Source organism: Trachypithecus francoisi, unplaced genomic scaffold (genome assembly GCF_009764315.1).
Source record: "Trachypithecus francoisi isolate TF-2019V2 unplaced genomic scaffold, Tfra_2.0 Lachesis_group2, whole genome shotgun sequence".
Lineage (NCBI taxonomy): Eukaryota > Metazoa > Chordata > Mammalia > Primates > Cercopithecidae > Trachypithecus > Trachypithecus francoisi.
In genome coordinates, this window is record NW_022681465.1 from 138304291 (window position 1) to 138321692 (window position 17402).

General features: G+C 51.9%; 1 protein-coding gene across 1 annotated transcript in view; it reads right to left on the reverse strand.

Moving 5' to 3' along the window:
* Positions 1-17402, reverse strand: part of CSF1R (colony stimulating factor 1 receptor) — a 34588-nt gene that overhangs the window by 7181 nt on the left and 10005 nt on the right. The window contains exons 6-13 of the mRNA XM_033180560.1: positions 13745-13937; positions 10617-10732; positions 10342-10462; positions 10033-10223; positions 8282-8397; positions 1838-1964; positions 1606-1710; positions 966-1076 (exon numbers count right to left, since the gene is read on the reverse strand). Coding sequence (XP_033036451.1) covers positions 966-1076; positions 1606-1710; positions 1838-1964; positions 8282-8397; positions 10033-10223; positions 10342-10462; positions 10617-10732; positions 13745-13937 — 1080 coding nt within the window. The remainder of the gene's footprint in view (positions 1-965; positions 1077-1605; positions 1711-1837; positions 1965-8281; positions 8398-10032; positions 10224-10341; positions 10463-10616; positions 10733-13744; positions 13938-17402) is intronic.

The window sequence follows — 17402 nt, forward strand, 5'->3', positions numbered from 1 at the left end:
TGTGGGGTGAGGGAGGTGCTGAGTGCTCCCTGTGTGAACAGGAGCATGGGACTGGGGGCAGTGAGGCTACTGGACCGGGACTCAGCACAGCTGAGTTCTAACCTCGGCTCTGAGCAAGTTTCCCTGTGCCTCAGTAGTTCCATCTGTTTAAAACAGATGGCTTTGGCGGGGCGTGGTGGCTCGTGCCTGTAATCACAGCACGTTGGGAGGCCAAAATGGGCAGATCACGAGGTCAGGAGATCGAGACCATCCTGGCTAACATGGTGAAACCCCATCTCTACAAAAATACAAAAATCAGCCAGGCGTGGTGGCAGGCGCCTGTAGTTCCAGCTACTCAGGAGGCTGAGGCAGGAGAATCGCTTGAACCTAGGAGACAGAGGTTGCAGTGAGCCAAGATCACGCCACTGCACTCCAGCCTGGGTGACAGAGTGAGGCTTCGTCTCAAGAAAAAACAAACAACAAAAAAGGCCTTAAAAAAATGTAGCCCAAGAATTATTTCTTCAAAGGAAAGCTGTGGCGGCTCAGTGTAGGTCAGAGCCGCTATCGGTGAGGAGGATGTGGGGCACTTGGAGTTCCAGCAAAGCCTGGGGCACCTTTGTGGGTCCTGGGGAGAGTATCCAAGCATCCTTGAATGGAGGCTTCATAAGAGGTAGGCAGGGGGCTTCACTGCAGACCCACAGGATCCAGCTCCCTGGAAGCAGGGCCTAGGAGCTTGCACATTCGTCTCCTTCTCCAGGGGCTCTGATGTTCCCTATCAGTCTCTCTTTATGCCTTGAGCTGCCCGTGCAGCTCCTGACTAGTCTAGGAGATGGGCCCAGGAATTTAAGGGATGCTGTGACCAGGATCCCACTAGCACTTGGATCAGTAGGATCCTGAGAAGGGGAAGATGGAACAAGGTAGCCCTGGAGCCCTCAGATCCCCCAGAGGCCCCAAGAGCTTGGCCCCATGAGCCCCAAGGCCCTTACCTCCATGAGTGCAGGCTCCCAGAAGGTTGACAATGTTCTCATGCTGGCCCAAGTGGCTCATGATCTTCAGCTCAGACATGAGGGCCTCCTTCTCATCAGCATGGGCCGTGGCTGGGAGAAAGAACCACAGGTCCCACAGACGGGGAGAGGGCAGGACACAGAGCAGCACACAGATACATGGGGACCAAATGCAAAGACCCAGGGGAGCAAGCAGGGCATAACCCGAGACCCAGAGTGGCCAGAAGCCAAAAGAAGAAGGAAAAATGCAGACACACAGATGGCAGAGAGAGAGAGAAGAGGAATGCGCCTGTCACTGAGCTGGTCTTCAGGTGACAGGAAGCCAAACTGTGGCCAAGCCACGGTCCTAGGTGGCCTCTCTGCACCCCCAGCCTTTTTGGAACTCAGTCAGAAGCCCCTTCACAACTAAAGGGTGACCTAGACCTTCTTCGAGCCAGGAGTCAGAGGGTACCTGGAGCTCATGAGAAAACTCAAGTCCTTACCCCTGAGCTCTGTCCCCCAGGCTTCAACAGGTTGAAATGTGGGCAATGCCTCTCGTGACACCAGGGCCAGCCCACCCCCACCATCTACCACCCGCCATCCCTTCCCTCATCCCCTCCCATCATCCCCTCCCATCACTCACACTTCAGCATCTTTACAGCCACCTTCAGGACAGCATCCTCCTTGCCCAGACCAAAAGCCGTGGCCTCCACCACCTTCCCAAAGGCGCCAGCTCCGAGGGTCTTACCTGCCACACACACAGGTCCCTTAGGTCCCAGGGCACCAAAGGGCCTCTGTCCAAAGGCCCACAGGCCCCCTGCAACCCCCACAGGCCCTGTGATAGGAAGCTGTGGGGTGCTGAGCTGCCGTCTCACCAAACTGCAGGTTGTTCCGGGGGAACTCCCACTTCTCATTGTAAGGCAGCTGCGTGGGGTCAATGAAAGTATAACTGTTGCCCTCATAGCTCTCGATGATCTTCCAGCGGACCTGGTACTTGGGCTTCTGCAGAAGAGGAAGGGAGCACATGGCAGTCGGGGCTGGCAGGCAGTTCGTGGACCTCATCTCTGACCCCTAAAAGCAGGGGTGTGGGCAGTCCCGAGGCACCCAGTGGGAGAAGGCAGGGCAAGGCCTGCTCTGGGCTGAGAGAGGACATGAGAGCATGTTCCTTCTTGACTCTGCCTTCTTGTGTGACCTTCCCTTCTCCAAGCCTCAGTTTCCCTATTTGTGTATTGAAGACCTTGGACAGAACAACCTCTGAGGGCCTTGATATCTCTGATAATCTGGTAATTCCTGAGCCAGGAGGGAAGGTGGGACTTGAGATCTTATCCATCATCTGTCCATCCGTCTACCTACCCACCCTCCCATCCAAATATATATATTTTTTAATTGTGGTAAAACATACATAAAATTTATCATCTCAACCATTTTTAAGTGTGTGGTTCAGTAGTATTAAGTAAATTACATTTCACATTGTTGTACAACCAATTTCCAGAGCTCTTTTCATCTTGCAAAACTGAAACTCTGTTCCCTTTAAAGAGCAACTCCCCTTTCCCTCCTCCAGCCCCTGGCAACCATGATTCTGCTCTCCGTCTCTGTGAATTGTACTGGTCTAGGCACTGCATCTCAGCGGACTCACACAGCATGTGTCTGTTGGGATTGTCTTATTTCACCCAGCGTAATGTCTTCAGGGTTCATCCATGTTGCAGCATAGATCAGATCAGAATTCCCTTCCTTTTTAAGGCTGAATAGTAGTAGCCCATCCACATACTTTCTTGAGGGTCTATTTGTATCAGGCACCGCTGATTCAAAGTTGAACAGGACAAAGTCCCTGCCCCTCCATGGAGTTTGCATTCTAGTGGCTGAGAGGCATTAAACGCAAATAAATACATATGTAGGAAATTCTCAAGTGGTGCTATGAAGAAAATAAAGAAAGATAAGTCAGGGAAGGCCCCTAAAGAGCCCGCCATGTGACCATCAGGGGAAGAATTTTCCAGGAACTGTGCATGGAAATACTGTATGCTTGACATGGGAACGATCCTGGCAAGTTTGAGCTACAGGAAGGCAGCCATCATGACTTGAGGGAAGTCAGGGGGAAGGTTCCAGAAGCAGGAAGGTCTTGAGGGCTATGATAAGGTAAGTGGGTTCCCTTTTGGGATTTTTTTTTTTTCCAAGACAGGACCTCTGTCACCCAGGCTGGCATGCAGTGGGGCAGTCTTGGCTCACTGCAGCCTTGACCCCCGAGGTTCAAGCAATCCTCCCACCTCAGTCTCCCAAGCAACTGGGACTACAAGCGTGTGGCACCACACCTGGCTAATTTGTGTAGAGACAGGGCTTTGTCGCAGCCTAGGCTGGTCTTGAACTCCTGAGCTCAAGCAGTTTGCCTGCCTCGGCCTCTCAAAGTGCTAGGATTACAGGTGTGAGCTACCACACCTGGCCAGGCAGTGAGAGACCCTGAGAGTTTGACACAGGTGAGTCACCATCTGACTTTTTTGAGACAGGATCTTGCTCCTTCACCCATGCTGGAGTGCAGTGGCATGATCACAGCTCACTAAGCTCAAACTCCTGGACTCAAGCAATCCTTCTGCCTAGGCCTCTCAAAGTGCTGGGATTATAGGCGTGAGCCATTGCACCCAGCCTTGACTTTACCTTGTGGAGAGAGAGAGAGAGAGAGACAGACCCTGCCCACTAGATAGATTCGGGAGGACCAGAACCTTTGGAAAGACCTGATTTCCTTCCTTAGGCTCTCCATGCTGTTACCACCCAGCCAGGGGAGGCACAGCCCTAGGATGTGGGGACGAGGAATGGCTGCCCCTGTTTCTTGCCCAGAGGGCAGCTACTGAGGGGGAGCACCATGCTAAGGGCAACCATGAGAAGTGCTGATGGAAGACCAAGTTGAGGGGGAAAGTAGAAGCTGGGCTGGGGCGGTGGAGGTGACACTGAGGCCTTGGGTCAGCAGAGCAACTCTTTCCGGCCAGGCCTTGGGGATGGGACCAGCTTGGCTGTGCCTGCAGCTGGGCTCCTTCCCTGGGCACCCGAGTTAGAAGCTTAAAGGAAGTGTGGGCCGGTGCTGGGGAGGAGGCTGGCCTTTGGTTGAGAGAAAAGATTCCAGTCATGTCCTTTGCAGCAACATGGTGCAGCTGAAGGCCATTATCCTAAGCAAACTAACACAGGAACAGAAAACCTACATACCACATGTTCTCACTTATAAGTGGGGGCTAAATATTGAGTACACGTGGGCATAAAGATTGCACCAACAGACACTGGGGGCTACTAGAGTGGGGAGGGTGGGAGTGGGTGAGGGTTGGAAAACTATGGGTGCTCTGCTCAGTACCAGGTGATGGCATCCATATCCCAAAACTCAGCATCACGAAACATACCCATGCAGCAAACCTGCACATCTACCCCCTGAATCAAAATAAAATGTTGACATTTTTAAAGAGAGAGACAGGGAGAAAGATTCCAGCTAACCATCGGGAAGAAATTCTAGCTAGTAGTTAGGGAGAAAAGACTGCAATTCGAAATGAGGAGGGACTAACTTCCGGGCTCTGATTCAGGAGGGTGGACTACAGATGAACTTCAGAGCCTCTGTGGTGTAGCTTGGGAGAGAGGCTGAAATGGGACACGGGGCGAAGAACTTCCCAAGCCTCCAAGGATCCAAGGATCCAAATCCTGCCCGTGGGTACCTTCCCAGCCCAAAAGACAGCAACAGGGCCAGGAGGGGATTCTTCAGCCTCTCCTGGCCACTTCCATTTCTAGGAGCCTCTGTGGCCAAGACTGTTTTTTCTCCTCACCACTTCTTGTTCCTCTGTCCCTCTGCAGCTGGGCTGAGTCAGCCCCTCCCTGCCCCCAGCTGGGCAGGGGGCACTGTTGAAAGGGAGGAGATCAAGGAGGAAGAGGTTTGGCTGGATTCTCAGATCTCCGAATCCTAGGCTCCTATTCCTGGAAGCAGACCAAGCTGCCTTCCGCCTGCCTCCGGAACCCTCCTCTGCCCCTGCTGGGCCTGTAAACCTCCCAGGGCACCTGTGCCATCCCTGGAAAGGGCTCATGGGCGTCTACCCAGAGGCAGCCTCTCTTCTAAAGAACTATGAGTGAGAGATCAAGAGCGGGGGATGGGCCAGGCTTCCTGAGAAGGATGGATGTAATCGTCATGATGGTAGTGAGTTCTTCCTAAGCTCTTCCTGGGAGTGGGGCGCTGGGCTAGATGCTTGAAGCACATCACCCCATTGATCCCTTGCAATGGGCCTAAGCTCCAGGTCCACCATGACTTCCTCCCTTCTTCCCCACCAAAGGGGGTATGGAGACAAAGTCCCAGTCCCCTCCCCATCTAGGCCTGCTGGTTCTGGGTGAGTGGATGTTCTCCATCCCAGGAAGGTGGAGATCTGAACAATTCCCAGTGGAATCTTTGGGGACCCTCCTGTCCCTCCTCAGAGCTCAGTTCCAGCTCCCAGAATCATAGTCTCTCCAGCAGCCTCCCTGGAACCTCGCTTCTCTGCTGCCTCAGCCATTTCCCTGTGTGCCTCCTCCTCCAGGGGAGCCTGCTGACTCCTGCCCTTTTCTTTTCCCCCACAGCCCCCCTTGTGGTCACTCCGGGGGACAGAAAGGTGATGACTCAGCCCTGAGGCAGAACAAACCCTCCCCACAGGCCACTTCTTTCCCCAGGCCTGGGCAATGAGGAGAGGCTGGGCTGAGTCCCCAGTGAAGGAGCAAGGCTCCAAACCTTATGGAGCAAGGCAGAGGAGGATGGGAGGGCAGGCACTGAGGCCAGGGCATGACCATCCTGACCCCTCAAAGTCTGGTCCCACGGGTAGACACCTCGGCCTGGAGCTAAAGGGCCTGTGAATGGGTATAGGGGAGGAGGGTAGCTGCAAGTTCTCGAGGCCTTGCATAGGCTCCAGGGGCAGCTGAATTTCGTGTGGAGGTGACATGTTCCAAAAATGGTCCCGTGGAGAGAAGATACAGAGTTCCTAAACCACAGCCAAGGGGGCTGGCCGGCCCAAGGCAGAAAGGGCTGCAGGGGGCCCTAGGTCCTTCTCTGGAATCTCTGCATGGCTGTCCTGGCAGCTCTGTGGACACTGTGAGGCAGTTTTCAGTTCCATGTAAGGAAGAACTTTGCAAAAATTGGAGCTGCTCAGAAAAGGAACGGGTGGCCCCAAGGGTGAGTAAGGTCCTGTCCCTGGAGGTGGGTGGGTTGGGCCAAACAACTGCTTTGGGTGTGTAGTCAAGGAGATGATGCCCAACCTCAGACCTCCCCCTCCCTTCCACCATCCCAAGATGCATGAGCTAACTCTGGTTCCCCAACGAACTTCCTCCTGGGACAAGAGTGTGCAGCTCCTATCACGGAGACGGTCCGTGTCCAGCACCCCACTCAGTCCTCTATGTGCGCTGTGGTACGGAATCCCTCACAACAGGCTGTTAATGATCCCACTTTACAAATGGAGAAGAAACTTAGACACACCAACTTTCCCATCATCCCATAGCCAGAACTTGGCAGAGGCAGTATTTAGACCCAGATTCACTGAAGTCCAAGTTTCCGGTTCTTAAACTAGACCACCAGTGGGCTCTCAGCTTGTCAGAGGAGGAGGGGCTGTGAAAGAGCACCCAGACCTATAGTACAAGAGGGGAAACCAAGGCCCAGAGAGGATAGCGAGTCAACCGAGGTGACTTGGCAAAACAGTGTCAGAGCTGGACCTAGATCCTGAGGTCTTGCCCGGGGATGCCCTCAGAGCAGCCTTCTCATGCTGGGTGCTGGCAGGAGTAGAGAGCCCGATCCATGTGCCCCTAGGGCTCCCCCAACATCCCTCCCACCCTGCCCACTTCAAGCCTTCTTCTCACAAAAGCCCCAAGGAGGTGTGGGGAAGAAAAGGTAGCCAAGGGGACACAAGATGGGCCATTCAGCCCCTGATCACAGCACTCCCTTGTTCAAACCCACTGACGGCCTTGGACTGACAGGGTGGGATCCAACCCTTCAGACCCCCCAACCCCACCCTGGTCTTCCCCTTGCCTGCGCCTCTGCACACTCTGCCCTCTCCCCCAGAGATACCCTTTCCCTGAGTCTCATCTCCCCTGCTGCATCCCTCATCCTCCAAAACCCGTCCCACCAATGCCAAGCCACCTCCTCCAGGCAGTCTCCCTTACCCACCAGACCAGCCTGAAAAGTGCCTCCACTTCTGACCTCCCACAGCCCTCTGGCCTGGTCCTCTCAGCTTCTGATCACATTGCACATGGTCTTTGTGTGGTCAGGCAGGCGGTGGAGGCCATGGGCTCTAGGGACAGAAGCCCCTGGGGCCCAGTGCCAATCATATCCCTCAGCCCCTTGGGGGGTTTCTTAACCTTGCTGAGCCTCAGCTTCCTGATGGGTAAGATACTGACTAGTATACTTCCTGCCTCCAGCTTCTTGTGAGGGTAAAATAAGATGAGTCAATGTTTCACGTAATGATTGGGACATGCTTTGGAGTGAGTCCCCCGCTCAGGGTTAAAAACCAGACTCTGCCTTTGACCAGCTATAGACAAGGGCAACTGTCCCAACCTCTCAGAACCTCAGTTTACAATTCTGTAAAATGGGCTAATGCGAGCTGCATACAATGGTTGCTGAGGGCATTAAATGAGATGACGTAGGTAACATGCTACAGAAAAATACCCCTCAAATCACTATCATATACTGAGCAGGCAGTGACAGGGAGCATACTACCTGTGCAACATGCACTAAATGGCAGCTTTGACTAATAGGACAGTAACATGAAATAATGAAGAGGACAGCCACAGGCTCTCGTCTTCACTAGACCATGTGCTACTTAGGGCAGGGCTCAGACCTGGCCCAGGGGACACCACCCTTGTATGTCCATTTCCTCTGTCCCGTGCTGGGTGCCGGGACACCCCTGGGATGAGAGAGGACCCCAGGTCTAGGCTGCCCCAGAATGCCGTTCCTCTCCTCACTCTATAATCCATGCCCTTGCTTTCATGCCTTTTGGTTTCGTTTTTTGAGCTGGGATCTGGCTCTATCACACAGGCTGGTCCCTAACTCCTGGCCTCAAGTGATCCCCCTGCCTCAACCTCCCAAGTAGCTGGGATTACAGGTGTGCCCTTGCTTTCATGGCTATTTGATTAGCACCTGTCTCTCGCACTAGACAGTAAACACTATGAGGGCAGAGCCTCAGAGGCCACCCAGCAACTGGCTCATGTTGGCATACAGTAGGCACCCACTAAAGAGCTGTTAGCTGACTGACTGCCAGGAGGAGGAAGGGTGAATCCATGCAGCCTGGGGGTACCGTCCAAATCTGGCTCACTCAGGCGCCTGGCAGCCCCACTCCGCACCGGCTCACCTGCTTATACTTGTACAATAGCAGCAGGAGCAGCAGCAGCAGCAAGGCCATGACGGACATGCAGGCAACCACCACCGGTGTGAAGAGGAACTCATCCGGAGGATGCGTGCGGGCTCCTGGAAGGCATGAAGCAAAGCAGTGAGCAGGCAGGGGCACCTCCGAGCCCCCTCCCTGATGAGGTCAGGCCTGCACACTGCTTGAAACACAGTGGGTGCTCAATAAATGCTTGTTGACTGAATGAAGCATCCACCACTGGAAGCCTCTGGGGCCTCTCCTGCAGACCCTCCCCAAGAGAGAGGAAGAGGACGGCCTCTCCAGCTCTGCTCATGTCCACCCCAAACCCTGTCCGGAGTCACAGCCTCCTGTTGCTGGGAGTAGGGAGCCTCTGGGATCATGCAGTCTCACCCTCTCCCAGTGTAAGAAACCTCTCCGCAGCAGCCTGGCCTGGTGCCCAGCCATGGCTTGCACCATGCACACCCTCAGTGTGCATACCCTCAGTGATGGGAGACGATGAGTGCACTACACCTCCAGGAAGCTCGGTCAGAAAGGCCTTCTCGGAGGTCACACTGCAACCTTCCTCTCCTGCATTTCCCCTGCAGCTTCCCCACATGCCCTTTGGAATCATACAGCCCTTCTGAGGGTCTAGCAAGCCAGGCTTGTGGCCCCAGGCTCTCCTCTTCCCTGGATCTATAATCCTAGTTCTTGTGATGTTTTGGAGGACATAATTTCCACTTCCTTACTCAGATCAATAACTTAGATCTGCAGTCAAATTTCACCTGTGCCACTTAGGAGGTATGTGACATTGAGCCTAGGGAAAATTGGGAGGTGTGTGACATTGAGCCTAGGGAAAATTATATTTATTTCCTAGGTTTGTAGGAGTTAATTGAGATAATCCCTGTAAAGAGCTTAACACAGTGCCTGGCACAGCAGAAGCCTTCAACAAAATGTTGGCTTTATTATAATATACAACCTCCAGCAGTGAGACCCAGAGTGGCCACAGGCACCTGCATGCAGTTGGACCCCAGTAGCAGTTGTCCAAGGTCAGCAGCTGGGGACACGAGTGATCACCTCTGAGCCAGGCAGAGGCCAGAATCTGGCACACAGTGGGTGCCAGAGCCTGGTTGTCAAAAGCCTGAGGATGCTGTGGGCCTCTGAGAATCCCAGAACTAGCTGGTAAGGAGCCTTTGTGTAAAGCAGAGGGAGGCAGTCTGTGTTGTGCCCAGGACTGGGCATCATTCCCCGGAGCAGCCTCTTGCACAGCAACCTCAAATGGATAGACTGTGTCTGGAGCAAGAGGGGAGAGTTGGAGAAGGCTGTCGTGAGCTGGCGATGAACTGTTTCCTTGCTCATTGCCTGCCTCCCTCATCAGACTAAGCTCTGGGGAGGCACTACTTCCTTGCATAGGGCATGTCCCTGGCACATGGCGCATAATGCCTGCACATCCTTGTGAATTAATGCATGAGTTAGAGTGCAGGGATAAGAGTGGGGGCCAGTTTCTTCAGGCTGCTTTCTCTCTGCTTTCACAGAGACTGCTCCATCCTACTGCTTCAGGAGACCTGCCGGGCAGGAGGGGCTTGGATTGGCCCAGAGAGGTAGACCTTGGTATTGCTAGGATCTGCTCCAAAGGTGGATCTGACCCCAGCTCCCTCGGCAGGGTGGGTTGGGGGTGGGGTGGGCAGTTTCCAGGACCGACTCCCGTCTCCACCTGAAGGAGCCGGGGTGGGGTAGGGGGTGCGAAGGCTCCCGCTCACCTGCAGAGATGGGTATGAAGGCCCAGGAGCCACTCCCCACGCTGTTGTGGGCTCTGCACTCATAGGTTTGGTTGTGCTCTAAGGTCTCAGCGGTCAGCAGGCTCTGCACGGTCACCTTCTGGAAGGGCTCCTGGCTCAGGACCTCAGGGTGTGGGTCATCCCAGACCTGCAGCACTTGGGCCTCATCGCACCTGGGAAAAGCAGATTGTGGCTCAGAGCTTCAGGGTTCCCAGTGCCAGCATGTCCCTCCCACTCACAGGGTGCCCAGCCCCTGAGCCCAGGTGAGGGAGGTAAGTGGAGCCCACTTACCTATCAGTGTGGCCAGCGCACTGCAGCCATGTCACGTTGGGCTGGGGGTACCCAGAGGCAGCACACAAAAGGGTGGCAGAGCCATTGATGGAGGTCCAGATGACACTTACCTCTGGGGGGTCTGAGGAAGAGAGGAGGTCCCAAGTCACATTCTCCCCGCCACCTCCCAACCTCCCAGTCAGTACCTCCTTCCCTGTGCCCTGCCCCAGTCAACCCCATCCCTCCAGGCAGTCCCAGGGACTCCACCCCAGGCAGCGCTCCGCCCCAGCACTCACATCGAAGGGTGAGCTCAAACGTCAGAGCTCTCCAGCCTCCTGGGTTTCTGGCCAGGAAGGAGTAGCGGCCAGCCTCAGAGGGCTTCAGGCGGGGAAGAGAGAGGGTGAAGGTGTGCCTACAGGAGAAATCAGGTGGTCTTGGTGAGCCCCAGCCTAGTATGGCCCCTACAGGATTGCAGTCAGATAACAGCCTTAAAGGGGTTTATTTTTGGTAAAATATCCAGGGCCCAATGGCCTTGGGTAAGCGAGGTACTCAGGCAGGGTGCCATTGAGACATGCAAAAACTACCAATCCTATTTCCTCAGTTGGTTTTCTTATCTGAAAGTGTTTTTTTCCTGAGGTTTAATAGCGGTGATGTCTTCATGATGCTGGGAGGCATATCACAGGTCCCCTACGTTGACCACTGTCACTAAACTAAGCTTTCATGAAAGCTGCAATCCCTTCTAAAAATCCCTGAAGTGCCAACCTTGCCAAGAGGGACTGAGAAAAAGACAAGAGGCAGGATGTAGGGCCCTGGGTTCTAAGCCATGTTGCTGCAGAGACTGGGGTTCAAGTCCTGGTGCTGCCGTTTCTTGGCTGTGTGACCTTAGACAAGTACTTAACCTCTCTGATCCCTCATTTCCTTTGCTGTGAGTGATATCGATGGTAATTAATTAACAGGCTTGGCCTGAGGATTAAAGGGATATGTATTTAGGGTGTTTGACACAGAATTTGACTTTCTGTGGGCACTCAATTTAATGGTACCCTTTATTACAGAAAAGGCTCAGGAGCGAAAACTAACAACAAAAATCATCTTTGTTTGATTCTGGGAAATTTTTTGTTTTATTCTTTATCTCTATTTCACAATTTGTCCACAATGAACATGTGTTGTTTAGGTAATAAATACGTTTTTTAAAAAGTCCCCCAGTTCACTGTCAAAATAAATAAAATTTTAAAAATTATAGCAAATGGCCAGTTCTTGCTTGGGAAATGTCTGCAGCTACTACTGGACTAAAATCCATGGTATTCAGAGAGCAGTCTCATCCAGCCAGACCCTGGGCATATAGAAGCCCTCTGTCCAGGTCAGTTCTTGAGATAACCTCCACCCCTTTAACTAAAAAGAATTGGACTTTTTTGGATGATTGAAAGTCACCATTATGAACACACCCACCACATGAACTAAAATTCAGTGGCTGTTTGGAGTCCGGGCTTGTCTGCCTTGTGCTGAAAGGGCCCAGACTGCTGTTTTAGGGGATCTCGTGTTCCTTTCCTCAATGCCTTTGTGGCTTATGGACCCATTAAACCCATCCATGGACCAGCCCCCTCCAAAGCGCCTACAGATTCCAAATTCAGAACTTCTGCTTTAAATGAGAGAAAGACAGAGACCTGGCCAGAAAGGACCAGAAGGGAACTGAGAGGAGGAAGGTGAGGACAAGAAAACATCCTTGTTGCTTCTGACAATTGGCAAGCAAGATTCTGGGAATCAGTGAGGTTTGTGCTTCCGGAGCTAGAACCAGAATCCCAAAGAGTTTTGGAGTTAGTCTAAGGGATCCACACAGGGATGACAAACAGATCTCTCACGAGCCAACTATGCTGGAAATACTGCCTGGGGCCTGTGTTGAGGAGGACTCTGAGGCCACATCTACACTCTGCAGAAGACAGTTGCAGAAAAATGAATGAGAGTGCGTGTGGCATGCACACCACGCATTCGCTACCCTTAATCAGGCTGTACTGTCTCATTCTGAAAGGGCAGGGTATGAATGATTATTTTAGGCCAGGCACGATGGCTCACACCTGTAATCCCAGCACCTTGGAAGGCCGAGGCGGGCCGATCACCTGAGGTCAGGAGTTGGAGACCAGCCTGGCCAACACGGTGAAACCCTGTCTCTACTAAAAATGTAAAAATTAGCCGGGTATGGTGATGGGCATCTGTAATCTCAGCTGCTTGGGAGGCTGAGGCAGGAGAATCACTTGAACCCGAGAGGCTGAGTTTGCAGTGAGCCGAGATCATGTCATTGCACTCCAGCCTGGGCAACAAGAGCGAAACTCCGTCTAAAAAAAAAAAAGAAAGAAAGAAAGAAAGGAAAAGAAAAGAAAGAACTGTTTTAATACCTGAGTTAATACCTGGTATACCTGGTATGAGTGTTCCTCTTAGGGACAAAGCTTTCTTATTTAGAACCTACCTGCTTAAGCCACTTTGGATGAGAAAGTAAGACCCCAAGAACACAGTTCATAAGCAGACAGGAAACAGATTTCTAAAATGTGTATGTGAAATACACAGGATTGTGGGAGTGGAGAGATGGAAGAAGAGGGGGTGTCGAGCTATTATAGATTGCACTTCATGGGAAGAGTTTTGAGCTTATGGAGAAGAGCAGCCAATGAGAAATTCTCGAGACGGGCGGATCATGAGGTCAGGAGATCGAGACCATCCTGGCTAACATGGTGAAACCCCGTCTCTACTAAAAACTACAAAAAACTAGCCGGGCGTGGTGGCGGGCGCCTGTAGTCCCAGCTACCCGGGAGGCTGAGGCAGGAGAATGGTGTGAACCCGGGAGGCGGAGCTTGCAGTGAGCTGAGATCCGGCCACAGCACTCCAGCCTGGGTGACAGAGCCAGACTCCGTCTCAAAAAAAAAAAAAAAAAAAAAAAAGAAATTCTCGCGGCTGGGTGATCACACTCCTTTAAAGAACATCTCATGTATCTGTGATTATGTGATGTTAATTCCCTCTTCCCCTCCCTCCAAGCCTGTGTATGTGGCAGATAACTTGGGCAGTCATTATCAGGAGGGTGTCTGTGAGTGGGGCTGTTTTCTGCATTTAGATTGGCCCCAAGAGAGGAAAATGAATGAGACTGAGGGTTCTTGAGGGGCCATGAGAATGCACACTCCCAAGAAATGGTAGAACCCTTGGGTGGGGCGTTGACTATCCCAAGGATGTGGGATGGAAAGGTAAGTCAATTTCATCCGGATCTCAAACACAGATAACCAATATTGGGATTTCATGAAATCAGGGAAAGTGAAGCCCAGAAAGGGACAGGGACGTGCTCAAGGTCATACAGCAAGGTTGGGACATGAGCCAAGTGTCCTGATTCTTGCTGAAGCATCCCCTATCTGGCTATAGGGCTGTGTAGATGGGAGCTGGTAAGTGGTACCTGTACGTGTCCTTGGTGGTAGCATTAGCAAGCTTGGGTTCAGGCTGGTGGTCAGAAAAGGGTCCCAGGTAGGTCCAGTTAAAACCTTGCAGGCCTGGGTAGGCCTCCACCATGACTTTGAGGTTGAGCCCCTCCCCCACAGTCACCTCCTGGATGAGGTTCTGCTCAGAGCTCAAGTCCAAGTAGGCACTCTCTGGAAAGCAGAACACACAAGCATCTGGCATTAGTGGGAAGATGTCCTGGTTTATTTGTCCATTTTGTCATCCACCCATTGATCCAGTCCCTGAGCAGCTATGTCACAGGTATACAGTCCTCACCACCACCCAAGACAGGTCCTCTGACACCCCTCTTCTCACCACCCCCTTCGGAATCCCTGGATCAAAACTTTTCTCACTGAGGCCCTAGGAGAACCTGGGCAAATTCCTATCCCCATTTGTGCCTCCATCTCCTTATTTGTGTAACGAAGAGATTGAATATAATCTGTGATTTTCCAAGTTTTTGAAAAATTTTTGGCAGCAAGAAAAAATACACATGTGCGCACGCACACACACGCACACAATTTCACATGTCCTCATCCATTTCCCTTTCTTCTGGTCATAAGTCAGTCAATGCAGCTTCCAAATATAGCTCTAGAGTAGGTGTGTAACCCAGGCCAGCCAGTGAGGGTACTCTGTCCCCTCTGGCCCAGTGATTGGTTTGGGTTACCATGAGTCCATAACACTCAATTCCATGATTTTTGTTAAGACTCTGGGAAAAGAGAAGCCCTTATTTTACTGGTATTGCTAGGTCAGATACTACAAGGCAGATTAGTCAGAGTCCTACAAGGGGAAAGCCTTCTGGGAAAGCCCAAAAGGAAAAAACAGAGCTGAGAGTTGGGGAGCCATAGATTCTTTCCAGCATCAGCTGAACACCTGGATCCAAGTGTTCCTGAAGCTGATATCCATGAGCTTTTTAGCTATAAGGAAAAAAAAATCCTTTTAATTAGGCCAGTTTGAGTTGATTTCTGTTACTTGTATCTGAAAGAGTCCTGACTAGTTTCTCTTTTTTTTTTTTTTTTTTTTTTTGAGACAGAGTCTCACTCTGTTGTCCAGGCTGGAGTGCAGTGGCACAGTCTCAGCTTACTGCAACCTCTGCCTCCCAGGTTAAAGCGATTCTTCTGCCTCAGCCTCCCGAGTAGCTGGGACTACAGGTTCCTGCCACCATGCCCAGCTACTAACTGGTTTCTCCTAATGAAATTTTGCACAGCTTGTAATCCAGCTGCTCTTGTTGAATCTCAGGCAAAGGAATTGTGGCAAGAACCCCAATTCACTCAGCCTCTCCGTGCCTGTCATGGTAGCCCCTGACATGCCTTCTTAAAACCTCAGGGCTCTGCCACAAGCCCTGGACTAGATGATTTCTAAGAGCTCCTCTCCTTACTCTATTCTGTCTAAAAATCTGCAATTCACCCTTCTACACTATGGCATTCCTTCGCCTCCATTATTCAGCTTGGCATTCAAGGCTCTCCTCGATCAAATCAGGTCTCACTGTGCTCATCCAGCCCCCTCCCCTCTTCCTTCCTACACACACACAAACACACACTCAACGCTCCACCCATCTGGGTCTCCTAACATCCCTGAACACACCACAGTCATTCCAACCTTGGAGGTTTTGCTCTAGCCATTTCCTCCACCAGGAATCCCATCCTCCTCCTTTTCATTATAGAGGCCCCTTTATCCTTTAAGACTCACCCCCATGAGGGAGTCTCTACTCAGTGCTCCAGGACGCAGGAACCTCTCACTCCACTGGACTTTTGCTGTCCTTCCAGACTACATACTCATTAGGCACCACATCTGCACTGCTTCATGCATCTGGTTCTCCCCTCCAGGTAGCCTTCTTCTCTCTCCAACTAGTCTGTGAGCTTTTGGGGGCAAGGCTTTTCTCTTCTTCTCTGTCTCTCTCAGCAATCCATCTATTATTCATCCATCCATTCATCCATTCATCCATCCAAACACCAACACTTCCTGCTACCTTCACCGTTGCCACTCTAGTCCACCCACCATCAGCTCCAGCCTGGACCACTGCGGTAGCCTCCTCCTTCATCTCCCTGCTTCCATCCTTGTCTCCCTACAGACAGTACTCAACGCCCAAGAAAGCTCTGTTAATTCTTGTTACATCCAACCCCACCATGTCACTCATCTGCTCACACCCTCCCACAGCTCCCCATGTCTCTCAGGAGAAAAAGCCCAAGTTTTTACAGTGGCCTCCAAGGCCCTGTGGGATCTACCACCTCCCCACTTTAACTCTCTGACCTCATCTGAGGCCACATTTTTTCTCACTCTCTCCCCACAGCCACACTGGCCCACTTGTCCCCTGAACATGGCAAGCACAGTCCTGCCGCAGGATGGAGCTCCCTTCTCCAAAATGGCCACATGGCTTGCTCCTTCACCAAGTTAAGTCTTTGCTCAAATGTCAGCTTTCCAGTGAGATCTTCCTTGGTGACCGCCCAATCTGAAGCTGCAAATGCTATATCATTTGTTTTTTAATAATTTACTTGGCTCATTGCCTACCCATTCCCAGCTAGAACACCCACTTCATGAGGTCAGGGGTTGTTGTATCTGTTTCATTTGCAGCTGTATCCTCGATGTCTAGAACAGTGTTTGGCCCAAAGTGTGAATGAACATAAACACTTATTGAGTGACGACGGTATGCCTGTACTAGAAAGCAGACAGGATTAGAAGCCATAACTGAAGGACAATTCTTGTGCTTTTGCTCCTCTTCCCCTTTACCCTGCCAAAGCCTCCAGTACATAATGGGGTCCACGGCAGAGCTCACAATCTGCTGCAAGTCATGCATGTACTCTAGGGTAGCAATGCTCATGATTCTCATGCTCCTCGCCACCTCTGTCTCCCATAACATTCAACACATAAAGCACGGCCAGACCTAAAGGACTCAGAGCCTACTCCCACTCTGATGAGCTCCTGCTTCAGGGTCCGAGTCCAGTGACTGCCACTGCCTGCACCCAATCGCCATAGCCAGAGACCTGGAGTTCCTCCTTAGCTCCTTTCTCTTCCTCATCCCTACATCTTAGACTCTTCCACACACCACTGGCCATCTTCAGCCTATTCTTCAGCCTCCAGGCTCCCACCCAACCCACATGGTACCAGACTGAGCCTTCTCAGATACTATCTTCTAGTGCATACTTGGACAGCATTTCCTGTGTCAGACCCTGTTCTAAGTACTTACTATCTATCTGTCTGTCTGTCTATCTAGCTATCTGTCTATCTATCTATCTATCTTCTATCTATGAAGGCAGTTACTATTAATATCTTCATTTTACAGGTAGGAAAACTGGGACACAGCGAGGTTAGCAACCTGCTAGTCATTGGCAGACTCAGGTTGGAACACAGCCCGGGAGTGTGTACTCCTGACCACCACACAGTGCCTCCTCTGTGCAATCTGACCCCATCATTCTCCTCTTTACAATGAGCACCCAACAGGTTAAGATGCAGTTACTCTCAGGCCAGGCGCGGTGGCTCAAGCCTGTAATCCCAGCACTTTGGGAGGCCGAGACAGGCGGATCACGAGGTCAGGAGATCGAGACCATCCTGGCTAACACGGTGAAACCCCGTCTCTACTAAAAAATACAAAAAACTAGCCGGGCGAGGTGGCGGGCGCCTGT